Here is a 25,612-nt window from a genome sequence, read left to right as displayed (position 1 = left end):
AAAATTAGTCGATTATTTATTAAAAGAAATAGTACATGTACATGTATCTGTTAATCAGTGGTCAATATTATGTACACGTACATAGCCTCACTGAGGGCAAGTTTATATTTTGAGCAAAGTTTGATTTGAATCTGTCACCATGTTAAGCCTATATTAGTTGTAATTGAAGTATAGCTTTTCGATCTGACAACCACAATATGTTCACTGAAACTTATCCATAAATTGTACATTATACAGGTTGAAATCGTGACCCTGAACGCGCCCAATATAAACAAAGGGAATTTAAACTACTAGTGCGAGGGCGCTGTTCATATCTTACATGATATTTGTTCCATGTATTTGTTCTTGTACGATCAGTATTTTTGTGCGTGACATAACCAGTGGCGCCGTTGATGTTGATTGGGGTAGAAATTATTCAGAATATCAGCAGAAATTCAATACTTGAAGCTGAAAGTTACAATAAAGTGACTTAAACCAAGGACGTGTCTTTTGCACAAACATGAACAGCTGTAATGTTACAAATGTGTTTTATAACTTACACAGCCGCATCAGTTTGAATAGAAGTTCTGAAAACTGCACAGCTGTAACTGAAACGTTTTTAATAACTCTTTTATTAGATATAATGATTTGCACGGTGTGTCTTACACTCTGAACAGTTTTGAATCACCTGTGGTTAAAGTGGCCATATGGATGAGGATTAAGTATTTATTTTGGATTTTTTAATTTTTAAAACAATTTTATCATGGTTTCCTACTTGAAAAATAAATGTGTAACAACACAGACCAAGTCTGTATTTGTAACTCAATACATTACAAAAGGTAAAAAATGTGTAAAAAAAAAAAAAAAAAAAAAGTTTGTTATTGTACTATAACAAAGATTTTACACATTTATCTATGTTTTACAATTTATTGAGTTACAAACATAGACTTGGCATATGTTTTTTTACATTGATTTTTTTCAAGTAGAAAATCATGATAAATTTGTTTTATAAATTAAAAATCCAAAATAAATACCCAATCTTCATCCATATGGCCACTTTAATAAAACAATAAATCCAATCACATAGTAATGTTTTTTTGATACACAACCAAGTTACTTTGGTTAATGTTTTACGTTTCGGCAAGCAACTTGGTTGTGTATAAAAGAACATTAATTTACTATATTACTGAATTGCCAGCATTATGAATCTGTTAATGGGGAATAAATCCCATGAAATTGATTGTTGGGTCCACATCCAAAAATCAGCAACCTGAAGGAATCCACAATTTCAACGTGGATACAATCAACCTCCTAATGTCATGAACATGTACAACATATGTGCATTCAATTGGTATTTTAACAATTTTCAGTGAATATATCGTGATTGTCTGATAAAAAAAACAGACGCTTTTGAAAAGTTTTAAAACCAGAATGCATTTCACAAACATGTAGTCTAGCAAATTAGCGATAGTGAATGTGAGCATTTTGAATCACCTTTAATGATGTACTAGATATATACACCTCAACAGAAGATGGACTAAAGATATGAACAACTTTTTAAAATGTAAAATGCATCTCGTGACTCGGTGTATTATGGACAATACCATAAAGATTAGTTTACTGTGAATCTTTTCTTGTTATTTATTCATTACTGTTCTAGAGTACTAATCCAGATTTGTTGACGTACAATGTCATCAGTGAGTTCTAACACAGGGAACACATAAACCTAAAACATTTGTTATGTTAGGTTAGGGGTTGGCCGATGGTTGAGGGCGCCCTGTCATGGCGTACCTTACAGACTAGTTCATCCTAGTCTGGATGCCAACGTGGTTTACGTTGGCTTATAACTAAACCACGTCTGGTCAAAGTCCCTCAATCAGCACAAAAAGTTGTTCATCCAATCAGTGAACCCCAACTGTTACAGTGATGTCAACAGTGTATAAGTAGCATCCTGAGCTGACAAAAATACCATATTTGGAGACATTACGTAACTGCCCCAATAAACACTAACTTTATGAGGGACTGTCTGTGTTATTGGTTAGAATTGTGTGATTGATTAACAAAGACATGATGTTAATGACTGTGTGGGTGGCTGTGGATGAATTTTAAATTAGATCTCAGGACTTCTAGAGTAATGACTTTGACTATACTGTGAGTGGAGGTGCAAATTGTAATGATACTGTATAGGAACTAGTCTAGGTCCGTCCATGTGTTTATGTAGATGTACAAATCTTGTGTGATGTTTATCTCTCCCAAGCCTAGCATCAGAATTATACACACAATCCACTGAACTACATAACACACACACACAAGCTCTTTCACACAGAATATTCAAGTTTATAATCTAACTTTTTATTTTATTACATCTGTAAATCTCAACGAAAGTTCAATTGAAAGTACAGTAGCAAACATTTTGTCGTCTACTTCAGCTTCTTTTTTGGGCGAAGATTGTTGGTGTGGCCACACTTCTTCTTACGACAGTTTGTGGCACGGGGATGAAGACGAGCATAACACCTGAGAAAATAGAAAGAAAAAGCAGCTTACAAATTCGATCCATTTTACCTTAAATTCAATCAAAAAGTCTTTGTAGAGAGCATTAAGGGGGTAAAATCTGCCAGAATTCCATTTCAAACGGCATAAATAATAATAATAATAATAATAATGTGAATTCATAATGCACCTTTTCTCCTGAGAGCTCAAGGCGCTCACAATCATTACCCCTGGGATAGATCAATGGTGGCACAACGGCTCTTTTATACTTCAACTCCCCAGGGAGCATACAATACATTGCAGCCTCTATAAGCGCATAGGATTAAAGCATTCACATCGCAACCTCTATCCTACCACGTCCCCAATTATACAGCTGGGTTGACTGAGGCACAGTCGTGGTTCAAATCTTGCCCGGGGACTTTAGCCATTCAGAAACAAAACGGCAACAATGGCGGTCGAACCTGCAACCTTCAGATTCCTAGCCAGTAATGCTAACCATTCGTCCATCATGCCGCAACACAAAGAACGACACTCTACAAGTTTTACTATACCCCTACCCAATCTGGTTTTTAAAATGTTCACAAAACACGCATGTTGAATGTACTGTAACAGGTATTTGTCAGTAACTTCTTTCACAGAAATTATATATATCTCATGAAACTTTACTACAGGAATGAAACTGTCCTACATGTATGTTGAGATTTTGTCAACGGTCTTTAAAATTAATTTTTCTCCATAAAATGAACAGTAGATATCACAATGAATTACCAAGGGAATCATTACGTGAGCCATTGATAAGTCATTGGAACATACATACATGGAAAGGATCATGTATACTTACTTTCTGCAGATCATTTTTTCACAGTTGTACTTCTGTGCCAACATACGTAAACTTGGTTCAATGATACCACCACGGAGACGCAGTACAAGATGAAGTGTAGATTCTGTAGGAAAATAACAACAAATATCACTGAATTGGAATCAGGTAATTATGCAAAAAAGGCTCTATTTAATCTAATAGTCTTCTTGTTCTTAATAAGGCAGTCCAGGTTGTTCTGTGTATCCAAACATTTTGTTTAGTCATGAAAATTTCTACTCGCAACTTTGCTTCCAAGTTCCAAGAAACTTTTGACTGTCAGTACAAATTTTCATTACAAATTAAGGTATGAACCAGGAGTCTATGAACATTCATTCTTGCAACATTTTGTAAGATGTAGGTAAAATCTACTGGAGTTCCACAGGTACTTTTTCAGGGTTCCCATCAAGACTAGTACGGAAAGCTATATGCAAATTATTACCACAATTACCCTCTCTGTAGTCTGTAAATTGTGTAAGGTCCAGGAATTGTTTCTGCTTTCATAATATGCTCAACCCATGGGGTAGTGAGTGGTTACATAGACGGACCTACAGCTGGACCTTTCAGACTACCCTGTTTGTTACTGGGGTTACAAAACTTCAGCAAAACAAACGAATATTATATCACATGTTACTCTAACAGAAGTGGATATACTAAAACACAAAGGCCTTCCACCAAATTCCATTTGTTACAACAATCAATCATGTGATTTTCTCTTACAGTGTTGTAATTATCTCTCTTACCAGTAGTTACTATTTGTAAAACAAACCTTTCTGAATGTTGTAGTCTGAGAGAGTACGTCCATCTTCTAACTGTTTACCAGCAAAGATCAATCTCTGTTGGTCTGGGGGGATACCTACAAGAAATCATATTAACAGTTACAAACTTGTTAAAATAAAAATGGTGCACACGGTCCAATGAAGTTACATGCCTTCTAAGAGCTAAATCCTCACAACATCGCACTGCAGCATTTTGAAACGGGTAGTATGCTGACATCTCGCTCAAGTTTTCAGCGTGGTGTCGTCAATTTGAGTTTGCCCAGCAGGAATAGTAGCAGTTGTTTTGCAGTTAAACGACAGAATGAAAAAAAAACAAACCAAAACTGAAAAAAAGAAAACCTCCAAATAACTTTGAATGCTACAATTATTGCAGTTAAATCAAAATCAACCCATAAAGTGATAAAGCTTCTTATTCTAGATGAAATGCCGTTGTTGAGTCCTACCTTCCTTGTCTTGGATCTTTGCCTTGACATTTTCTATGGTATCTGATGGTTCCACCTCAAGGGTGATGGTCTTGCCAGTCAGGGTCTTCACAAAGATCTGCATTGTGGCTGTTAATTGAAACACAAATCACAAACAGGATTACCAACCAATGTTGTTTTGTAAATGGAGAGAATGCAATACTCTAATCAATGCAATAGGTTACAATTTTATACTGGGTAAATGTATCACAAGAGTTCCAATAAACCTAGTCTAGTCCCTATACTACGTGATACAATTACCAGGATCATATCCACTCATGAATAGGGAAAGTCCATATCCTAGCACAAAAATCTGTGCCCCCCCCCCCCTGCATTCATATAAATGTAAATGTGATGACGTTATCATGTCCCCATGTGATTTTAGTTTCAGACTGGAGAACTTAGACTGGCCATATACAATTACAGACGATCGCACTATGTCACACAAGCTGTTAAGCGGGGGGGGGGGGGGGGGGGGGGGGGGGGGGTGTCCTGGCATCAATGCGATTGCTGAACTTCATTTTCGCACTTTTAATCAAATTTTGACGGAAAACTTTCACTCCTTCAATGATAACAGCTTTGACGTTTTGTATTAACTACAGTGATGTTGATACAGTGTAAGTTTATTAAAATTTACTTTTAATGCGAGATATGGTGCTGGGTTTCTGGTAATATTTCATTGTGTTCACAATTGTCCCTTTCATCATTCAATCATTATGGTTCAACAAGGGCTTTATTGACAATAAATTAATTGATACTGTATGTAAGATTCTTGGGTTATTGTCGTTGCACTCGACATGAAATACATCATACATCATTACATGTAATATTTTATTTTTTTAAATAGATTTGCTAATTTATCACACAATTGACGTGTGATGAGTTAACTTTTCTCCTTAAATAATAATACACAAGACACTGAAGTGAGCACACAGTTTACGACAGAGTGTGAGAGGATTAACTACACTGTACGGGGACCCCCTAATAATAAGATGGATCCCTCGTTGATCAATACGCAATGCATGCTTCATAATTCAGTCAGTCACAGTGCACCGGCATGGTTTGTTAAATAATACAAAATTTCCCATATTTTAGCATATTCATAACAATGGAATGATACACATAATAATGATAATCGTAATCAAATCATTATTTTGTCGTAAACCACTCAAAAGTGTACATAATTTCACGTAAAAGTTGTCGTGTGCAACTCACCTATTACTGCTATCTGACGACAGAGAGCGAAGAGGTCGAAGGTTAACTGGACGGGTTTCTCAACGTTACCTTTGACCTCAATATGAGGGCGCTGTAAATATTGTTATTGAAGATGTGATTCCTTCCGTCATCCTGTAAGCGATTCCGTCGAGAAAACATTCCTTATTTACAGAAAGTGAGAGTTTTTCTAACATTTGCTAACGGTGCTTATTACACGAGTAATCCAAACATTCACTGCAGTGTCGTTGACGCCGTCGTTATAAACCGTGCGGAGCATCAGAGTCGCGGCTTGCTTACTTCCGGTACACGCACACTCAGTACACAGGTCTCAAACGCTTCCCTCTTCATATTATTGTGTCGTGAGCGACAAGGAAGAGATTTGTAAATTTATGACCAACGCCATTGTTAGTCTACACCCATGTATAGAACTCAGTCTCCTGTAGGATCGAGTGATGCATCGAGGATGCAAAACATCGAACTATCTACAAAGGTAATTTTTTACTCTAAATATTTTAATATTGCAACGCCCGACATCTTATTCTTAACGTTATAAAACAACATTGTCATTGTCAACAACAAAAGTTGTACATGATTATGTACACAGTACATTACGGTGGTGGAAGCATCACTGGTTAGGTCATCCATGCTGGACATGTACCCTGGGAGATTCAGCTTACACACAAATCTGCCAAATGAATCCTGTGTTAGTAGAAAAGACAAATCATTGAAAAGTTACCAAATATTGATGCCAGGCAGCATGAAGAATTATGATTCCCACGTATGTTCATTTAAATTACAATGTACATTTCTTCTCATTGCACTTTCGAATTCATTTATTTTGTTATTGGTTCATTGTTTGTTTGTTTGTTGATATCCACGTGTACTTTCCAAACACAGATTTGTCATAATTACATGTAGGTCATGTTGGAGAGAGTTGACAGGTTCTCGCCAGATGAATAATATATAAATATATAAAAATAATAAATGATATATAATATATAATATATGTAAATCAAAACTTTTCATCTTTATAGTGTATCTTAGTTTATTATACTTATGTCAAAAACTAGGGCCTAGAAAAATTGTTTGGTTCTAGTTACCCGGCCGCCCCCACCTAGTTTTTCACTGCTGACTCAAAACTTTTTTTTTACGTATTTGAGAGAAAAGTTAATGAAATTGGAAAAATTGTGAAGTCTCATGAGAAATAATTGATGCGGTAACTGACATCAACTTAAGAAGACAATATAAAACTGTTCTTCCAATCGGTAATGGCTGTACATCTGATGGGAAGAAACCAATAACAGAGAAACCATATGGAAAACAATGGAAAACATAACTATCTGAACTAGACACTCACATATATGCGGAAAAATATGTATAAAAAAATCTACCTACCTCTCATATTTTGAAATTGAGTGTAATCATAACTACACAATGTTTTTCCAATAATAGTAATACATATATGGCCTCACGGACCGGGAATAGTGTAGGTTTTGAATTTTATTTTATATTATTTTATCTTTTTAATTGTTTTTATTTTTGACAAATATTGCTTTCACCCAAAAACAAATGAAATATCAGTCAGAATACATCTTCTTTGATAGTTTGATGAAGTATGGGCAGACATCACTGAGGAAAGAAAACAGACATGCATGTTATGAACAGGGTTTGCAATTAAGTTTTTTCTTTGGTAATCCTAGTGGGTTACCAATTTCAGAAAGTTGTAGCCCAAGGATTTAATTTGAGAAGAATAACTTGAAAATTTTTCATAAAATAAAACCTGTGAACATATAGAGAACATTATTAGATGTACATGAATTAACAAAAGATGTAGTACCAACTCTACGTTTACATACCTGTTTTGAAAGGTGTCATTGTGGTATTGGAATCACACATTTTATATTGCCCACGTTTATTTTCAAAATTTGAAAATGACATTGTTCAATAAAAACGTGTCACAAAAACTTCTGTCCTTTATTACGTCTACATGTACATGTATACCATTACGTAGTCTACAATGTAGTAATCCTTTATGACAAGTTACAATTATTTTGATCATCTCCACTCACGTATAGGGAAAGTCATTATCGTTGCAAAAATTTGTGCTACCCCACTATATGGTAAACGACTCGTGTCAGTTGTAATCCATCATGAACTGGAAGGCAGTTGTTAGTTCCTTTAGACAATTGCTCATTAACTAAACTTCACCTCTCCATTATGAAACTAAAATCTTATGGGGGATGCATTAAAGTCATCATGTTTATATGAATGGCAGTCGGGGTTAATACAAATATTTGTGCTAGAATAACGACTTTCCCTAAATGAGATGATTGTACTAATCATAACACATCGGATAGGAACTAGACTAACAGTTACAACACTTCTTGTGAGGACCAAAAACAAAATGCAAACAGAAAGTGCACAACATATCTTTCAAAAGCATATTGTTGGTACAAACTGTTCGGTGATCTGTGACATGAAATGAAACCTTGATACAAATATAGCTTTGCTGTTTTTCTTTGTCAATTTTAACAATACACAATGCGTTTGAAAATGAAAAGACATTTTAACAAATGTATTGAATATTCAATGCAATTCCTCTCAGTATTTTGAGATAAGGAAAACCAGGATTTGAATCATCAAGTATGTGTGTCAGACTGCAGATGTACATGTAAAGAGTGGATATACCAATGTACATTTGTAAACGGTAATAAGACCAAATTCTTGACACATTTTTATTACACAGTCAGAACAAGAAGGTCAACATATTCTCATGCTTGCCTATACAATAGCTACGTGTATGTATGTGTAGCAAAAATCATTATTTTGAGCAAAAAATTGAATGATTGTTAGGTTTATACTGTGCCTAGGGGGTAAAATTGAATGATTGTTATGTTTATACTGTGCCTAGGGGTAAAATTGAATGATTGTTATGTTTATACTGTGCCTAGGGGGTAAAATTGAATGATTGTTATGTTTATACTGTGCCTAGGGGGTAAAATTGAATGATTGTTATGTTTATACTGTGCCTAGGGGGTAAAATTGAATGATTGTTATGTTTATACTGTGCCTAGGGGGTAAAATTTAATGATTGTTATTTTTATGCTGTGCCTAGGGGTTAAAATTGAATGAATGTTATTTTTATGTTGTGCCTAGGGGGTCAAATCAAGTTACATTGTATTTTTATGCTGTACCTAGGTGGTAAAATGAAGATATCAAGAATTGAACCCCCTAGCTCACTAACTTCCACATCAGGTTTAAATCAGAATAATACTTGTCTATGTTCAACCAACCATTTGATTTTCATAGTCAAGTGTAAACAAATCTTTCAAATGTGATGATGCATAGAATTGTGAGGTATTCCTGTAATGTTAGTAAAAAAAATACACAGACTGCAAAAGTATTTATATATTTACGAGAATCATAAATTTATGCAACCTATGAAAAGTAATACTTCAACAAATCTTCATAGCAGTATTTGTATGGAAGCTTGTGTCAGTAATAATTTATTACACTTTTCAGGTCTCGAAATAAAGACCTTGTACTTGCCCCAGACAAGCGATTTTACCCCTTGGGCAGATACTCTTAAAAATGACTCGTCCTTGTGCCCTGTACAAGGAGAGTTTCACATCATATCGACTTTAAAACCCCTAAATGGTCACTCATTCTAATAATAATCCAGTTCTGTACAGATAATAATGTCTGGTCATAACAAATACTGTACTGTCACCAAGGCTTGCACTGTGGGAGACGTTTGTGTGTATCCACATACATGTACATTAGCCAATGAAACTCAGTTCAATCCCCGGTTTATATGATACATGTTGTGTACATGTAGCTGGTAACAGCTTGTCCTGTTACCATTACATGTATATACGTTATGTAATGCGTTATGTAATGTATGTTATGTATTCATATTATATATTGAAAGTCTTTTTATAGATGCAGCTTTGATATTCTCTTTTCCTTTCTCTGATTGGCTGTTTTAAACTATATTGTAAATACATAACAGGTGAGTGCAGTGGGGGGGGGGGGGGTATACTAAAATTCAACAATAGAGCTAAATCATTCTACCAAAAAACTCTGATATCAACATCTGATATCAATATCTGTATCTGATTTAAAGGTTTGTGGGTTGTGGAATGTAATGAACCCCTTAGGACAAAGCAGATTTGTATGGTAGACCATGAATTAAATGTACACCATATAATACAGTAGACTTTGGAGAGAGGCCCTTCCAACATGTGTACACTTGTCCAATTATACTTACATAATACATGTTGTATACAGGTTACATTGTAGCTGGTAACAGCTTGTCCTGTTACCATTAAATATGCTATTACATGCATATTATGTATTGAAAGTGTTTTTTACAGATGCAGCTTTGATATTTATTACAATATGTTGTGTTTTTAATGTACCAGTTACATGTATAGTTGAATGATGTGTACTTGTTGTGTCTGGCACTTTCATTGAGTTACATATTGTAATGAGTCTAGTGTTCGGGTCAACAACGAGAAGTGATACTTCAGCCTACTGGACAGACAACTAAAATCAAGTCATCGGTAACTGCTTCCTAGACAGCCAGAGCAGCATCAACACACTCAGAGAGGGTAGAGTACACTACATGTAGATTACCCAATCCGAAGTATTTGTCTTTTTGTATGTACATGTACATAACTCCCTTCTGCTGTAAACCTACATGTAGATATTTTTGCTACTCAAAATGTATAGATTTGACAGTTTTCAGGTAGTTTTCAAAGACTAATTTTTACTGATTACCAGACTGGTACATTGTGTTCATGTACAAGAAGGCAGTTTATTGTTGTAAACACTGCTTATTTTGGCATTTGTTATCCAGCAAAAGAAGTGAATTTCAAAATATAGGTAAAACATGGAGGGATTGCTGAACGACTCTGTGTATCATACATCATTTTATGTTTCCTAAGAACAATTTAGATAGATAAAAAACAGGATTTCCTCAGCCCACTCAATACAACTATAAACAACACCATCTGACCCCTACTGATACACAGACACACATGCATCTCCTTGGAACAATCAAGCTATTGAAAGTCATCACATTGCAGGCTCAGATTTTGACACGTACAAATGACTGTATTGATTCAAAGTGACAAGTGATACCTGTATGTACATGTGTGTGTGCACATACAGTGCCTGCTTGTTGGCAGGAATGTGGTGTTGTTTATATTTGCAATGAGTGGTATGAGGAAAGCCTGTTTCTTAAACTAAATAGTTGTTAGGAAATATAAAATGTGTATGATCCATGTACGTACAATCATTCGGCGATCCCTCGATGTTTTACCTGTAAGTGTAAGCCTTTTGTGAAAATTTCCAGGTTTTCGGTATGTTTTGTAATATGTTGCAAATGTCATTGGGAACTATGTCAACCATTTGTACTTTATTTGACCATTCTGTCAAACACAGGAAACAGCAGAAAGAGTACTTTTGAGTCACAGGGTTCCATTATGATTTTTCAGTTTTAAAATTTTGACTTAAATAGTGAAACTTCAAAACTAATAAGCGAATTTGTCTGAAAATTGGTGGGGATGTTTAGCATGTATGTAGCAGTTTGTTTTGAAAATTGGAAGCTATGTGTACATGTACATGTATGTATTGCAGGATGTCTAGATGAAGAATTTTCAACTACCCGTGATGTACAAATTCGGTCAAAAAATGTTATTTTTAGTCAAAAAATTAATTCATTAAAGTGAGTGGGTATTGTTCAACAAAATTTACAAATAAAAAATGAAAAATGTTAAAATAAGATTACTTTCTTGTTGATATGCAAATTACGTCTACAAACATGATACTTGGTGAAAACCTGGCATCTCAACACCTACATGTACTGAGTGCTGAATTTTGGTTTGGATGTTCCATGGGCTATATTGATTGAGAATTGTTCAACATAAGATGACTCCATTGTTGATATGCCAGTTAGGTCTAAAACATGATATTTGATGAAATCCTGGCATCTCAACACTTACATGTACTCAGTGAATGGGGTTAAAATTTGATGGGATGGCACATTCTGGTAAACACAGTGAATGGGGTTGAAATTCGATGGGATGGCACATTCTGGTAAACACAGTGAATGGGGTTGAAATTCGATGGGATGGCACATTCTGGTAAACACAATGAATGGGGTTGAAATTTGATGGGATGGCACATTCTGGTAAACACAGAATCTAAGAATGATACCCAAGTAGGAGCTAAACATGTGCAAACTGATGCTGTATCTAATGCGGGTAGCGCAGATTAAGCAAATAAACAGGCTAAATCATGTGCTGTTGATTACAGCTTTTCGATGGTTGCTTCTTAATAATGCTACATTTTTCTTTCTTACTTTCACAGACAACCTAATGCTGTGTGTCAATATAACTATAAGTCTCAAGATATTGAAGTACACTACATTGTTAAGACCTGCACAGTTGAAATCAAAATGGCGACCTATCAGCCTTTAGGAGTATCTCAGCTTTCTGTCACAACATACACAGGACAAACATTCATTTTTAAGGAAGAAAATATAAGAGCTGAAGAAATTTGCTGTAGAATCGCACAAGAACTGAACATTGATGAAGATCAAAAAATATCCAACAGAGATTTTAACTTGTTTCGACTTGCTACCAAAGATTTGAAGACATGGTTGAGTCCAAATAAAATAATCAAACGACCTATGGAGCTAGTTTTCCGTCTCAGATTCCAGTTGCAGAGGGATAGCGAAAATATTCCCATGGGAAAAGTTGCCCACGAGTACTATTTTCTCCAGTGTAAGAACGATTTCCTGAACTCCAGTAGTATATGGGAGACCTTCAAGGATGAAGAGATATTAGGAATGGCCGTCATGGACATGGCGAGGATTTGTAAGGAGGAGGGTATAGATGCTAAACAACTCTTAAAGAAATATGACTATAAGTTATTCCTGCCAAAGGTTATCCCACCACGGCTGTCATGGCCTCATAAAACAAAAGTGATGAAGAAACGGTTAAAAGAAGGACTGAAAGCATGCGCTGAACAGCAGTGGCAAGTCGTGGAACTCAAGATGAAATATATCCAACAATTTGAATGTAAGAATGCTAGTTTGTACAACGAAGTGTTCATTAGTGAAGGACCAGGAAGAGAAGAAATCAACGTGAGTGGAGATAACGGAATCACAGTCATATATGGACAGCAGGTTAGTTCATTCTCATGATAGAAGGACTGTGATTGTACATGTATGCTCCCCAGGGAGTTGAGGAAGTAAAGGGTCGTTGTGTCACTATAGATCCATGTGCCAGGGATAATACAAATGTACATTGTAATTGTAAAGCGCTTTGAGCACAGAGTGGGAAAGCGCTATATAAAAACCAACATTATTATTACTGCCGGTATTGCTACCCAGGTGGATTCAAAAACTAGGTCAAATGTCTACTTAGTCTGAAAGGTCCTTTGTTGTTCTGCTTATGATACAGGGTGAACAAATCCACTGGTCCTGGGTCTGGGACTAGCGATTTTTTTGGGCGGACCACACAAATTTTACCTTGTCTGGTCCATCGGACCAGTACCTTACTGCCAATAACTATGTTAAAAAGTCATCTGAATATACAGATTCATAGGCAAGATTTACATGTAATATATCACATTAGCGGGACCTTGGACCACTAATCCTTTCAGCAGGACAACTGGATTCTATTTAAGTCACTGGTCCGGGACCACCAGTTCACAAAATGATTTGTTCACCTCTGTAATATAATAACTCGCTACCCCATTGAGCATTTTACAGTGATTAATGATATTCCATCAAGTGGAAACATCATCTCAGTTGTTATTTTATCAGATAATAGTAATCTCTTAGTGGCTGCTGTACGCAGTGGAAGTGTGATTGGTAATAGAGTTACTGTATTGTTTACATGTACATGTATGTTTAGACAAAGAGTAGTTGTTTATAAATGACAAACTGTACTGAGAACTAGTGTCAGTTGAATGTACCAAAAATAAACATCTCCATTGTACATGTACACCATGCATGAATTTTCGGTCGTTACAAAACATAGATACAAGCCAGGCGCAGGCCAGGCCAGGTCAGGTATCCACAGAATTTTTTTTAGATTATATATGCTATAGATTTTTGATTAGCTGTCGTCAGGTTATTTTTTCTCAGCAATGTGCCATTAGTTATCTTTTCTATTCAAAATCTCCATGTAAATTAGTGTCTTCAGTTCTAGGAGCCACATTTTTCACATCTATTTCATATTCGTTCTTGTACATACTGTGGAAGTGTGATTGGTAATAGATCCTGTTCACGAGCAAAAAAAAATGTTTTGCCAATGCTTGGCCAGGGTGCACAGAACAACTACAGGCACTTTCAAAATGTTGCACATGAAAAAAAAAAGATGATAGAGACATCCGTATGAGAAAATAGTAGCATTTTGTGTGTAGAGTGGGATATCATTCTGGTAATGTTACATTTGTATTTGCTTATTGATATCCACACATACACTGTAGGTAGTATATCAATGTGCTTATGTGTAATATGTGCAGATTGTCTTTTTAAAATGATGATGATGAAAGGTACCATGATAGAGCCTTGGATTCCTGTTGGATTCATTCATCATACAGTGTTTTTGCTAAGGTTTGGGAACCCCGGTAACAGAAAGGGGGAAAGAGGTAAAACTGGTAGTGCTTCCCATGCAATGTATCATAATTTTGGTGGGGAACCCCGGTAAAATGATGTGGGAACCCCGGTAGATTTTACCTACTTACCGCCCTTAAATAAAACACTGTCATATAAGGTGACTATGGCTGTTTCAAAACTCTCACTTTGGTGTTTCTCATCAGTCGTAAGGGATGTCTCCCAAATTGTATGCTTTCACCGGGTTGGAGTCATCATTGAGTGATGCTAAAATGTTTATCAGGTGTAGATATGTTGTCGTTTTTTTTCTCCTGTACCAATAGTGGTAGGCTGATGTTTATACCATATATAGCATGGTATATAACAACTAAATGGTATGGTAAGGTTCAGTCATTTTCTACCAGCAATTCACTGTATTCATGAATAACTGGAATTCTATTTTAGTGGTGTATATTATAATGTTTGATGGGGAACATCAGAGAGAAATCATTGTTATAAATAGTTGTAAAATCCCTTCTTCCGCTCATATTTTAGGCCGGAAATTCACACCAATTCTAATTGTGCCCAACCCCACACTATGAGTGCTGTTTTATCCTGTTTTAATGGTTAAAGCTCTGAATGTGTAACTACAACAAAATCTTGGCTCAAAGTCCAAGCATGATTGTAGCCGTGTGTACAGCACAGTAGTGCGTATGTGTTGAAAGTTTTGGCTAAATATTGAGCTGTGAATTCTAATGGTAGATCTTTGGATCCAAATGTGAATCCAAAATATAATTAAGTCTATACCTGACCTGGCCTGGCCTGGCCTGCACCTGGCCTGCACCAGCATTTTGATGCAAACAATGAAATTTCAACCAGACTCATAATTACATACAAATCATGTCTAGGGAAACATACACATTTATTAAATTTGAAAACACAAGAAGAACACAAAATATGTACATTCTATTCATTTAATTTTGAAAACACCTGTACACCGGTACACTAAAACAAGTTTCATTTTAGATTACAAATACAAATATACAAATTACAAAATTACAAAATTACAAATAGAAATATAAGAATACATTTATTGAATAGAAATTTTTGTTGGTAAATTAACGGTTTGTGCCTTCCTATTGTTCTCCATAATTCTACCGCATAATTCATCATGTGAATTACATTTCTTATGACTGTTCTGCCTTATCAATTCACAAAACCGAATCAGAGTCATATGGTGACACAGTTAATGTTATGACCAATCCTGGTTTACCCCCATTCTGTATTTAGTTGTACAGTTAAAGTGTATGGTGTTTGTACACTGTAGGCTGTCTCCACTCTGTCTCAGATAATTGTCATGTATTCTACATTGTACATTATCCAATACTCTGTTTAATACTAGCTGGTATTACACTCCCACTGTGTACCATCATAGGTACAAAAAAAACTGATAACTATATGATAAAATAACAATATTGAGGCAATAAGGTGTTGCCACTTGATGTAAGATCATCTGTATATGTAAATGTATACAAGCAGAAACAACGTACACCTGCATTTTTCCCACTAATCCCTATATTCAGCCCGCCACAGTTTGCCAAATACTTGATGAGCACTTTGCAGAGGACATGTCATACACGTTTTTTACAAGCTATGTAACATGTACATGTATACATTGTATGTATAGGCAACATTCGAAGTAATAGGGAACTTGCAAATCCGCCATGTTGAATGTTGCATCATGGGAAATGTCATAATAAATTAAATCAATTAGCATTGTAAACAATATTGTTACATTGTTTATAACCAGGAATGATCAATTCATAGTCACCCTGATCTTTGTGGGAGGTTAATTTTATCAGTAGCTCCAGATTAGGTATTACGATAACCACAGATAATCCCATAGTCATTTGCATCTGAGCATGCTCAGTTTGGATTGCATATGAGATCGTATGAAAGCTGACCACTCATTCCAAGTGAGTGACACAATATATAGCAGCACATACACACAGTCAGGTACTATTAAGATAAGCACAGATGTAGATATGGAGTAAAGTTGTGTGTCTTCATCGAAACTTCACTTGCTCTGTGTTTGTCTTAGTACCTGACTGTGTATTCATCATGTGTGCTGCTACATCATGTATTGTGTCACTCAGTGGGGATGTGTGGTCAGCTTTGATAAGGGTATCATATCCAATTACATCTAATGTTGTCTCCAGCCCTTATTAAAAAAACATGCTGTCTCAGCAAATTGTTCATAGTTCAGGATGAGGAGGGGGGTCAAACCTCTATTTTTATGCTTTAAAAAGTCAAGATTAAAAGTCTCAATGAGTCGATTAGTGTTTGGGGGGGGGGGGGGGCATATGGGTGGGTTGGGAGGTTTGAGGTTGAGCTGTGTTGTAATAATCATGTAGTCATATCAAAAGTCTCCATGATTCAAATAGTGTGGGGGTGGGGGGTGGGGATGGGGGTTTCAAAAGCACAGTGTGTATGTACATGTAGGCTACTATGTGATTATTACGACCCAGCTCAACCTCAAACCCCTAGGAGGTGGGGGGGGGAAGGGGTGGAAGATATGTGTATACCACATACATGTACATGATGTACAATCTCGTAAGGGTCCAGTGAACAGATGTAAACTACATTGTAATAAGTGATTGTATTCCCCTTGACAACAAGAATTAGACACAGTTCCCACATATTATTTCACGATTAATAAAACTACATGTACCAAAGTTGGCCAGTTCCTCTTCATGTTTTGACCTTTGACATTGTGTGGGTCAGAGGTCATTGTCTAAACAGTAAACTCCTAAGAGTTATTGGCTTGAACCCATCACTTCCTTCACAGTTTCTGAAACTAGGATGTCTGATGATCATAAAATGAAAAGAAAAAAAAAAGAATCGAAGGAAGTGTCCTTTATAAATGTCATTGATTCTGAGTGAGTGTGATGTTTAACCTGACACAAATAAAACAAAAAGAATTTCAACTACTGAGTTGTAAGTACATGAAATGTTCTTCAGTCATTTTGTAATGCCAGCGTTGCCTATTCAGTGTTTTGTAAGTGTGGTACATGTATAACATGTAAATGTGGTACTGCCTCAGTTCCCCATTCATTGTACCAGGTTTCACTACATTGTACCACTACCAGTGTTTGTTATTTGAACAAGTGATTGCAGTGTTTTCTGTAGCTGTGTCATATTGCGCAGCAGAAAACACAGTACAAATATTCTTATACACTGTATATAGCACCCATTCTGGCACAAGCATGGGGACTGGTTTAGTATTACATTACAACCCACAACACCAAAGTAAAGCATTTTCTGTACATATGTAACAATCATTTATAGCATCCATATCAAGTGTAAAAGTATACTGTTTCATTTGACCACATTGCAAAAGCCACATGTCAGGCTTGTAAATAAACAAATTGAAACAGTATATTTTTACACTTGATGTGAATGCTGTTAGTAAATGAGTGTAGTACATAGAGAGAAAGTACTTCAGTGTTACCCATTGTATCCTAGTCCAAAACAACAGATTGTGAAAGTAATAGAACACTGTGTCCACTGTTATCCTGGGTATGGAACATCCATACATGTATACATGTACATGTACAGGTGCTCATTTGCATACAGATGTGAAAGAATGTTATTTTCGGTATTGCACTGTAATACAAATACAAATAGACTGCATGTTCACTGGTGCATGTAAACACTGGTTTGTACAGTAGATACACAGCCATGATGTATGTGATTTATAATATAAACAATAAAATAAACTGTCCCTCCTTCCTGGTGATATTTAAGATAGTTAAACTATTAAAGAAAGTCGTTATTCTAGCACAGAAATTATCTGTTATACCCCCACCCCCAACTGCATATAAACTTGATGACATGAAAAATGAGAGAGAGAGAGAGAGAGAGAGAGAGAGAGAGAGAGAGAGAGAGAGAGAGAGAGAGAGAGAGAGAGAGAGAGAGAGAGAGAGAGAGAGAGAGAGAGAGAGAGAGAGAGAGAGAGAGTGAGAGAGAGAGAGAGAGTGAGTGTGTGTGTGTTTTCTGCTGCACTTTCACTCACTCCATGCTCATGAACATAGAGAACATTGCAAGCACTCGTACAAATACCCCAAGTATGCCACACTTGGGTTCTCATGTCAATGGGTTCGGTCATAGCCTTGCCTGTTACATGTGGGTATGCCATGTCAGGATAAGGCCATTTAGGGCTGATGAGTGACATGACATATTTGTTGTATACAGTAGTAAGTTATAATAGTCATTGTTTTATTTCTATTACTAAACTTTCAGGCTGGTACAGAAGATATTATATTGAGATTTGACTTCTGTGATATCACAGACATTGTGATAACATGCAATGATAATGATTATAACCAGAGACCTACAGTGGTACAAATCAATAGAAGAAAAGGAGAGCCTGTGGTAAGTATACAGTATGGCTGTAAAACTCTTTCAGTACCCCCACAACTGACCAACCAGTGCCCTATGGTGTAGTCACATGATAATACCAATAACCCAATTTAAAACACATCATTTTCACGTAGCCTTCATTGATTGGCTTAGATAATGTCACATGGTATGGACTAGTAACCCATGGTGACCTCAATTAGCATAGAGTGGGAACCACTTGTTTTCTATTATTTCCTAGGGCACTATTTATGTACATGTTGCAGGAGAGTTTCCACCCCACCCCACCCCCCTATCAGTGGTTTTCTTTGACTATGGAAAGAATGCCTAAGAATGTGATGTGTTATACATTTATTGCCTGGCAATGAGGACAATAACAGATGTTTAATACCCCCAGTAGCAGTTATGCAGCAACTAATTCCCCGAGGCTGAAAGCAGAGGGGAATAGTTGCTACATAACAGCCATGAGTTAAAAGACATCTGCAAGTCACCAAGTGCCCTCATAGCTAGGCAGGCAATAAGTGTCAAATAGTCTGTGTTCTTAAAAAGTGATTTTTAGTCCAAAGACTACAACTTGAAATTGCTGGGTACATTTTGCCGAATTTGGGAAAGGAATGCCATGGGGATGTCTCAGATTGTTTAAGGCAAACTATCCATTGTGTTCCTTAAAAAATTTCAGAAATTTGAAACTGCGAACTGGGATGAAGCGGAGTCATTGGTTAGTTTACTAGATGGTTACTATCAGTTACTGGTAGATTACTACTATTGTTTATGTGAAGACACTGCATCACCAATGCAAATTAGACTGGCTGAAGCTAAATGCCATGGACCATTGACGTAAGTTGTACCGTACAATTACAGACAAGCCCTCGTCTGCACATCACCACCCTACAGTGCAATTTAAGGATCCCCTCTCTCTCATTAACTGGCCTGATGTCAAACCGTGTGTAATAGCATGTGACTAAGCATTTCTCTTCCAGTTATTAAACATTCATTTTAAAACACCACTATATTATCCCCATCAGTGATTGGCTAAGATCATGTCACATGATATGGACTAGTATCCTAAATTTGCATACAGTGGTCACTATTCATTACCTTAGTGTACTAGTACTAGCACAGGAACCCTACACCAATATAACACCAAAACTGACTCTATGTAGCACTGAATTAGCCAATTTATTATTATTTATTTGTTTGAATAAGAGTTGAACAAGCATACAAAGTAATGACAAAAATTCAATAGAGAATATCTCTCCAATGCCGGCACTGGAGAGAACCACATGAATAAACAGACTGTACGTAAACATTGCTGCTGTCTGCCACTCTCTTAATAAAGTTGTAGACACTTTTCCGGACAAGTTCACCAAAAGACAAAACTGGCTAAGAAACAAACATAGAACTTATACCACACTTATTGGACAGATTAAAAAATCATCTATTGTACACAACTCAAACTTTGTTATATGTTTTCAATTACTAGCCCAGTCGAAGCAATTCTTTGGCATGCACACTGTATGTGTACCTCAGACACTCTTCCCTCAGTTGATGCCTACTTTTGTACATCATACATGTAATATCTGTGAGTCATTTAATTTTGAAACATTTTTATGATTTCAGGCGTGCACATGCTAGTGAGAGAATGCAGCAAGCTGAAATGACAGATGGCACATACCTTATACGTCAAAACCCAGACCCTACTAAACCGGGAGGATTTTGTCTTATGCTGGCCTACGATGATACCATCAAGAACTACCCTGTAGATGTAAATAGAGGTAACTGTGAAATTTAATTTGGAAAAGGGGAAAGGGATACAATGTATTCATGAAAATGACTCAATTGAACAGCATAAGAATAAAACTTTTATTTGAAAGTATTTTTTGCTTGAGTGCCATTTTTACCTCCTATATTGGGAGGTTATGTAAAGCTTCTGTCTGTCTGTCTGTCTGTGCGTGTGTCTGTCTCTCTGTGGACACAATATCTCAAAAACTACTGCATCAATTGTAATGAAACTGGCTACACATCTTCCTGATTAGATTTTCAAATTCCCGAACTGATTTTAGATATTGGTAAATATCTAATGAACATTAATTATCATTTGCATAAATAATGGTTTTTAGTAATCAGGCTATAACTTAATGTATGCTTCAAATTCAATATAATTTGGCACAGGCATCAATCATAACAAAGCACACATATCCTATAAAGCCTGTTTTTTAGTTTTAATGAGACATTTGCATAATAAATTATTTTCGGTAATTAGGCTATATCTTAAGAATACAAGTTTCAAATTTCATATAACTTGGTACTTACATCAACCAGAACAACTCACTCTTGTTTGATGTAGCTTTTTCTATAATTTTTAATTGTGATGTGTGATTTGCATTTTTGATAATTAGGCAATGTCTTCAGAATGCAAGCTTTAAATTTCAGATAATTTTACTACATGCCTTGATGGTAAAGAAATACATGTGTCCTTTAAAAGCTTGTTGATGTAGCTTATAATCTTAATGGTTAATATGAATATTTGATGATTTTTTAATTAATTAGGCAATATGTTCAGTATGCAAGCTTCAAATTTTGTATAGTTTCATATAATTTATTTTCCAATTACGTGGTACAGCTAGAGTTTAGAATGATGTATTCTAACAATGTGTGTAGGCCCAACAATTTATGGTTTTGCCCTTACGGGATTCAGTTTAAACCTGATGACTAATTAATTTAACAGTTGATCATAATGTCATCCTATTTCTTTGTCATAAAGACGGTGAAGTCAGCTTACCAGACCAGCCAAAACATAAAACACTGAAACACTTCATAGACGAATATAAAGTCAGTAATCGATGCCTTCCTGTGGAGTTGAAGAAGTGTGTGCCACCTGTACCTAAAGGTAAAATATATCTTCCAAATACAAAAAACAACAACATAAAAACATCTTTAGCCCCGATCATTTTGCCAAATTTGAGGTGTCTTCTTGGAAAGCTTTCTTGCCAAATGGTTCAAATGTTGGTAACAAGAATAATGGGTGAATTTTCAGTTGAAAATGGCCATATGGATGAGGATTGGGTATTTATTTTGGATTTTTACTTTATAAAAGAATGTTATTGTGGCTTCCTTCTTGAAAAAATCAATGCAACACAACATTGACCAAGTCTGTGTTTGTAACTCAATACATTGCATAAAGCTAACAAATGTGTAAAAAAAAATTATTGTACGTACAATAACAAACATTTCACACATTTGCAATTTATAAGTCCCAGCCGGACGAAGTCCGGGACGGGGACTTATGGATTAGGTTCCATCCGTCTGTCCATGCGTGCGTCGGTCGGTCCGTCCGTCCGTCCAGAGCCGTTTCTTGGAGATGCCTGGACCGATTGTTTTCAAACTTTGTACAGGGGCAACATACAATGACATACATATGCACGTCAATTTGTTTCATGATATGATCCAATATGGCCGCCTTTTCCCTGTCTAAAGCCATAATTCTGACATGCTTGAACAGATCTAATTCAAAGTTGGTATTAGGACAGTGTTCTATGACATACATGTGCATATCCATTTTCGTCGTGATACGATCCAATATGGCTGTTTGCGAATTTTCCATGTCCAAAGCCATAACTCAGACATGCTTGAACAGATCTCATTCAAAGTTGGTATTAGGACAGTGTTCTGTGACATACATGTGCATATCCATTTTTGTCATGATACAATCCGATATGGCTGCCTGGCAGCGATTTTGTTGGCGCAGTTTTCATGTCCAAAACCATATCTCAGACATGCTTGAAAAGGTTCCCCAGGTTCCCCATAATTCTCACAAACCTGTCACTCAATCTACTATTTATGGCAGTTACTGTTCTTTTTTATTTAGTACTTTAGAGCAAGTGTGTATGTGGGGCAGATGTCATTTGCTTGTTCATGATTGGCTCTGCAGTTGTCTTCACTGAAGTAGGTAGGGTTATTTTTGTGTTTCCCAACAGATCTGCAGACTGCATGGGCTGGACAAACATGAGAAAAAAAAGACCAACTCGAGGGTATTTAAGTGATGCGCACACTGACCAGAAACAAATCTTCATTTTTTTGTGGCCTTGTGGCCATGGCAACACTCATAATTTGATCCAAAAAGTTGTACATTAGCACATACATAATATAAATATATTTTTGATATTTTCAGATAAATCTTTGCTTTTGAGAAGATCAGGTGAAATCCCCGACATACAGAGGTCACCAAAACCTGGATATCGACGGGAAAACACTGACAGTGGAGTGTGGATCCAGGAAAAGGATCTACTGAAAGAAAGACATCCCATGGAAGGAGAAGGAGTATTCACTAAAGTTTACAAAGGAACTTACAGTGAAAACAACATCAAATCTGTAGCCGTCAAATGTCTTACAACAAATAAACAGTATGAAAAGAAGCTTGAAGAGGTAAAAATTTTATAGTCTAGTTCCTATATGATGTGTTACGATAATACTACGAACATCTCCACTCACGTATAGGGGAAGTCGTTATTCTAGCACAACAATCTGTGCTACCTCGACTGCGTTTATATGAACGTGATGATGTTATCGCATCCCCACATGATTTTAGTTTCAGACTGGAGAGGTGGAGTTCGGTCAATGAGCGATTGTCTAAAGGAACTAACCAATTACAACTGTATGTCAATTTGTGATGGATTACTACTGATATGCGTTGTTTACCCTTCACCCAGCGGGAGTAGTATACGTGAGTGTAGATGATCGTAGTAATCGTAATGCGTCGTATAGGAACTAGACTAGGTAAAAGCCAACCTTTTCCTTCAGTATAAGTCAAGTCATAGATAGGTCATTTATTGTAGTTCATGGCTATTGGCCCAAAGTACAAATCTGTACAATTCTATTATTCATGACTTTTACATGAATAAAATTTTTGCAACAAATCATCTGCCTCTTTCCTAACTAGAAAAATCATGAAAGAAGAATTTCAGTTGTACACATTGCCATTGACAGTATTTTTATCTTGGATACATGTATTTACCATTTATCATTAACATAATGTTTTTTTATTTTGTACCCTAGGTATTTTTTAGAACAGCTGACAAGATTATGTTTTTGGAGAATCCACATATCGTTGGAATTGTGGGAGTACGTCAAAATACACTTGTTATGGAGTACGTCAAGTTTGGATCTCTTGGTCAATATTTACGTAATAACAACCGTATTCAAACACCTGATCTATTCAAGGCTGTCATACAAATAGCGCAGGCCTGTGAATACCTGGTAAGGACTGATAAAGTGGCCATATGGATGAGGATTGGGTATTTATTTTGGATTTTGGATTTTGGATTTACAAAACAATTTTATCATGGCTCAGTTCCTACTACTGTTTGTAAAGTCAACAAAAGTACAAAAGATTAATAAATGTGTAAAATCGTTATTATTGTACGTACAAAAACAAACTTTTTACACATATTTTAGCTTTTTGCAATTTTGTGACTGACTTGGTCAATGTTGTTTCATATTGATTTTTCAAGTAGAAAGCCATGATAAAATTGTTTTGTAAATTAAAAATCCAAAATGAATAGCCAATCCTCATCCATGTAGCCATTTTTAAACTTTTACTGTCTTAAAGTGTCACAGACTGAATTTACAAGCTTTTTACTCGAAATATTGAATCAGATATTTAAAACCTCGATCAAATTATTCAATTGACTTAACTCAAACCTGGTATTAAGATATAACTCATAAACGATCCGATGATGATTACATCTTTATTGGGTGTCAATGCCAGCCTCGTATTATCCCACTGCTAGCTAGTCAGGAAGTAATTCTTAAGGTGTATTAACATATGACTCTTAAAAAGCCATAACTAAAACCATTGCTTTCGGGTGTAGAATATTTAGCATATAAACTTAGCTATAGGGTTTAGTATATTGGTATAAAGTTAGATGTAAGAATAAACATACATGTACTATGTAACTATCTACATTTACCCAGAATGATTTACATATGTCTGTACTAAATACATTTGTTTACAACAGGAAGAGAAATCATTTGTCCATGGTAGTATCTGTGCGAGGAATGTCTTGGTAGCAAGTGATCCTGACACTGGTTTTATTGTGAAATTAGGTGATCCAATGTTTGGTAGTATCTACTATGCACTACCGTTTGCTCATGAAGCAAGGCTGAAAAGGTTAGGCTAAGTTTTATTTTATCATCTTGTCCAATCAGAAGATGTTGTCACATATGCAGTTTGGTAAGAATGTTGTCAGCTGAGAGAGAGAGAGAGAGAGAGAGAGAGAGAGAGAGAGAGAGAGAGAGAGAGAGAGAGAGAGACACAGAGGAAGAGAGAGAGAGATTTCATCACATCATCATCTTTACGTGCATGCAGTTGGGGGTAACTGATATTTCTGTGTTAAAATAAGGACTTCCCCTATGCATGAGTGATGATGATCACCAAATCATAATACATCAGAAAGGAACTAGAGAGAGAGAGAGAGAGAGAGAGAGAGAGAGAGGGGTGATGGCGACATAGTTAATGTCATTCACACAAAGTAAAAGATGGACATTTTGTGTTTGTAATTCTACTGCCCAATCACTATGGTAACGACAGTTACATATTTCCTTTCGTCTTCAGAGTGCCATGGACTCCACCAGAACATTTGGTGCAGACCTGTCGAGCAAACTCTGAGTTAGATAGATTTGCGTATGGTGTATTTTGCTGGGAAGTATTTCACAAAGGAAGGGAGCCAACAGTGTGCCGGGATGAAGAGGTTAGATTTGTAGATTTTCAGTATTCTAGTTTCCTATATGTGGTATAATCACT

At 36.1% G+C, this 25,612-nt stretch overlaps 2 protein-coding genes across 2 annotated transcripts in view; one reads left to right on the top strand and one right to left on the bottom strand.

Moving 5' to 3' along the window:
* Positions 1-2,309: 2,309 nt before the first annotated feature.
* Positions 2,310-5,832, bottom strand: LOC144444167 (ubiquitin-ribosomal protein eL40 fusion protein). Its single transcript, XM_078133579.1, has 5 exons — positions 5,781-5,832; positions 4,548-4,655; positions 4,095-4,181; positions 3,311-3,413; positions 2,310-2,493 (listed from the first exon to the last, which is right to left on the bottom strand). The coding sequence occupies exons 2-5, from the start codon at positions 4,648-4,650 to the stop codon at positions 2,400-2,402; spliced, it is 387 nt and encodes a 128-aa protein (XP_077989705.1). The 5' UTR covers positions 4,651-4,655; positions 5,781-5,832; the 3' UTR covers positions 2,310-2,399.
* An 84-nt stretch (positions 5,833-5,916) lies between these two features.
* Positions 5,917-25,612, top strand: part of LOC144444166 (tyrosine-protein kinase JAK2-like) — a 30,483-nt gene continuing 10,787 nt past the window's right edge. The window contains exons 1-10 of the mRNA XM_078133578.1: positions 5,917-6,270; positions 12,156-12,975; positions 18,694-18,825; positions 19,490-19,647; positions 20,431-20,585; positions 21,575-21,700; positions 22,982-23,235; positions 23,866-24,066; positions 24,828-24,979; positions 25,424-25,559. Of these exons, the coding sequence (XP_077989704.1) occupies positions 6,233-6,270; positions 12,156-12,975; positions 18,694-18,825; positions 19,490-19,647; positions 20,431-20,585; positions 21,575-21,700; positions 22,982-23,235; positions 23,866-24,066; positions 24,828-24,979; positions 25,424-25,559 (2,172 nt within the window). The 5' untranslated portion in view covers positions 5,917-6,232. The remainder of the gene's footprint in view (positions 6,271-12,155; positions 12,976-18,693; positions 18,826-19,489; positions 19,648-20,430; positions 20,586-21,574; positions 21,701-22,981; positions 23,236-23,865; positions 24,067-24,827; positions 24,980-25,423; positions 25,560-25,612) is intronic.

This window comes from Glandiceps talaboti, chromosome 13 (assembly GCF_964340395.1).
Source record: "Glandiceps talaboti chromosome 13, keGlaTala1.1, whole genome shotgun sequence".
Taxonomy (NCBI): Eukaryota; Metazoa; Hemichordata; class Enteropneusta; family Spengelidae; genus Glandiceps; species Glandiceps talaboti.
The sequence above is the reverse complement of the archived record's forward strand: the minus strand, read 5'-3'. Positions and strand labels throughout refer to the sequence as shown.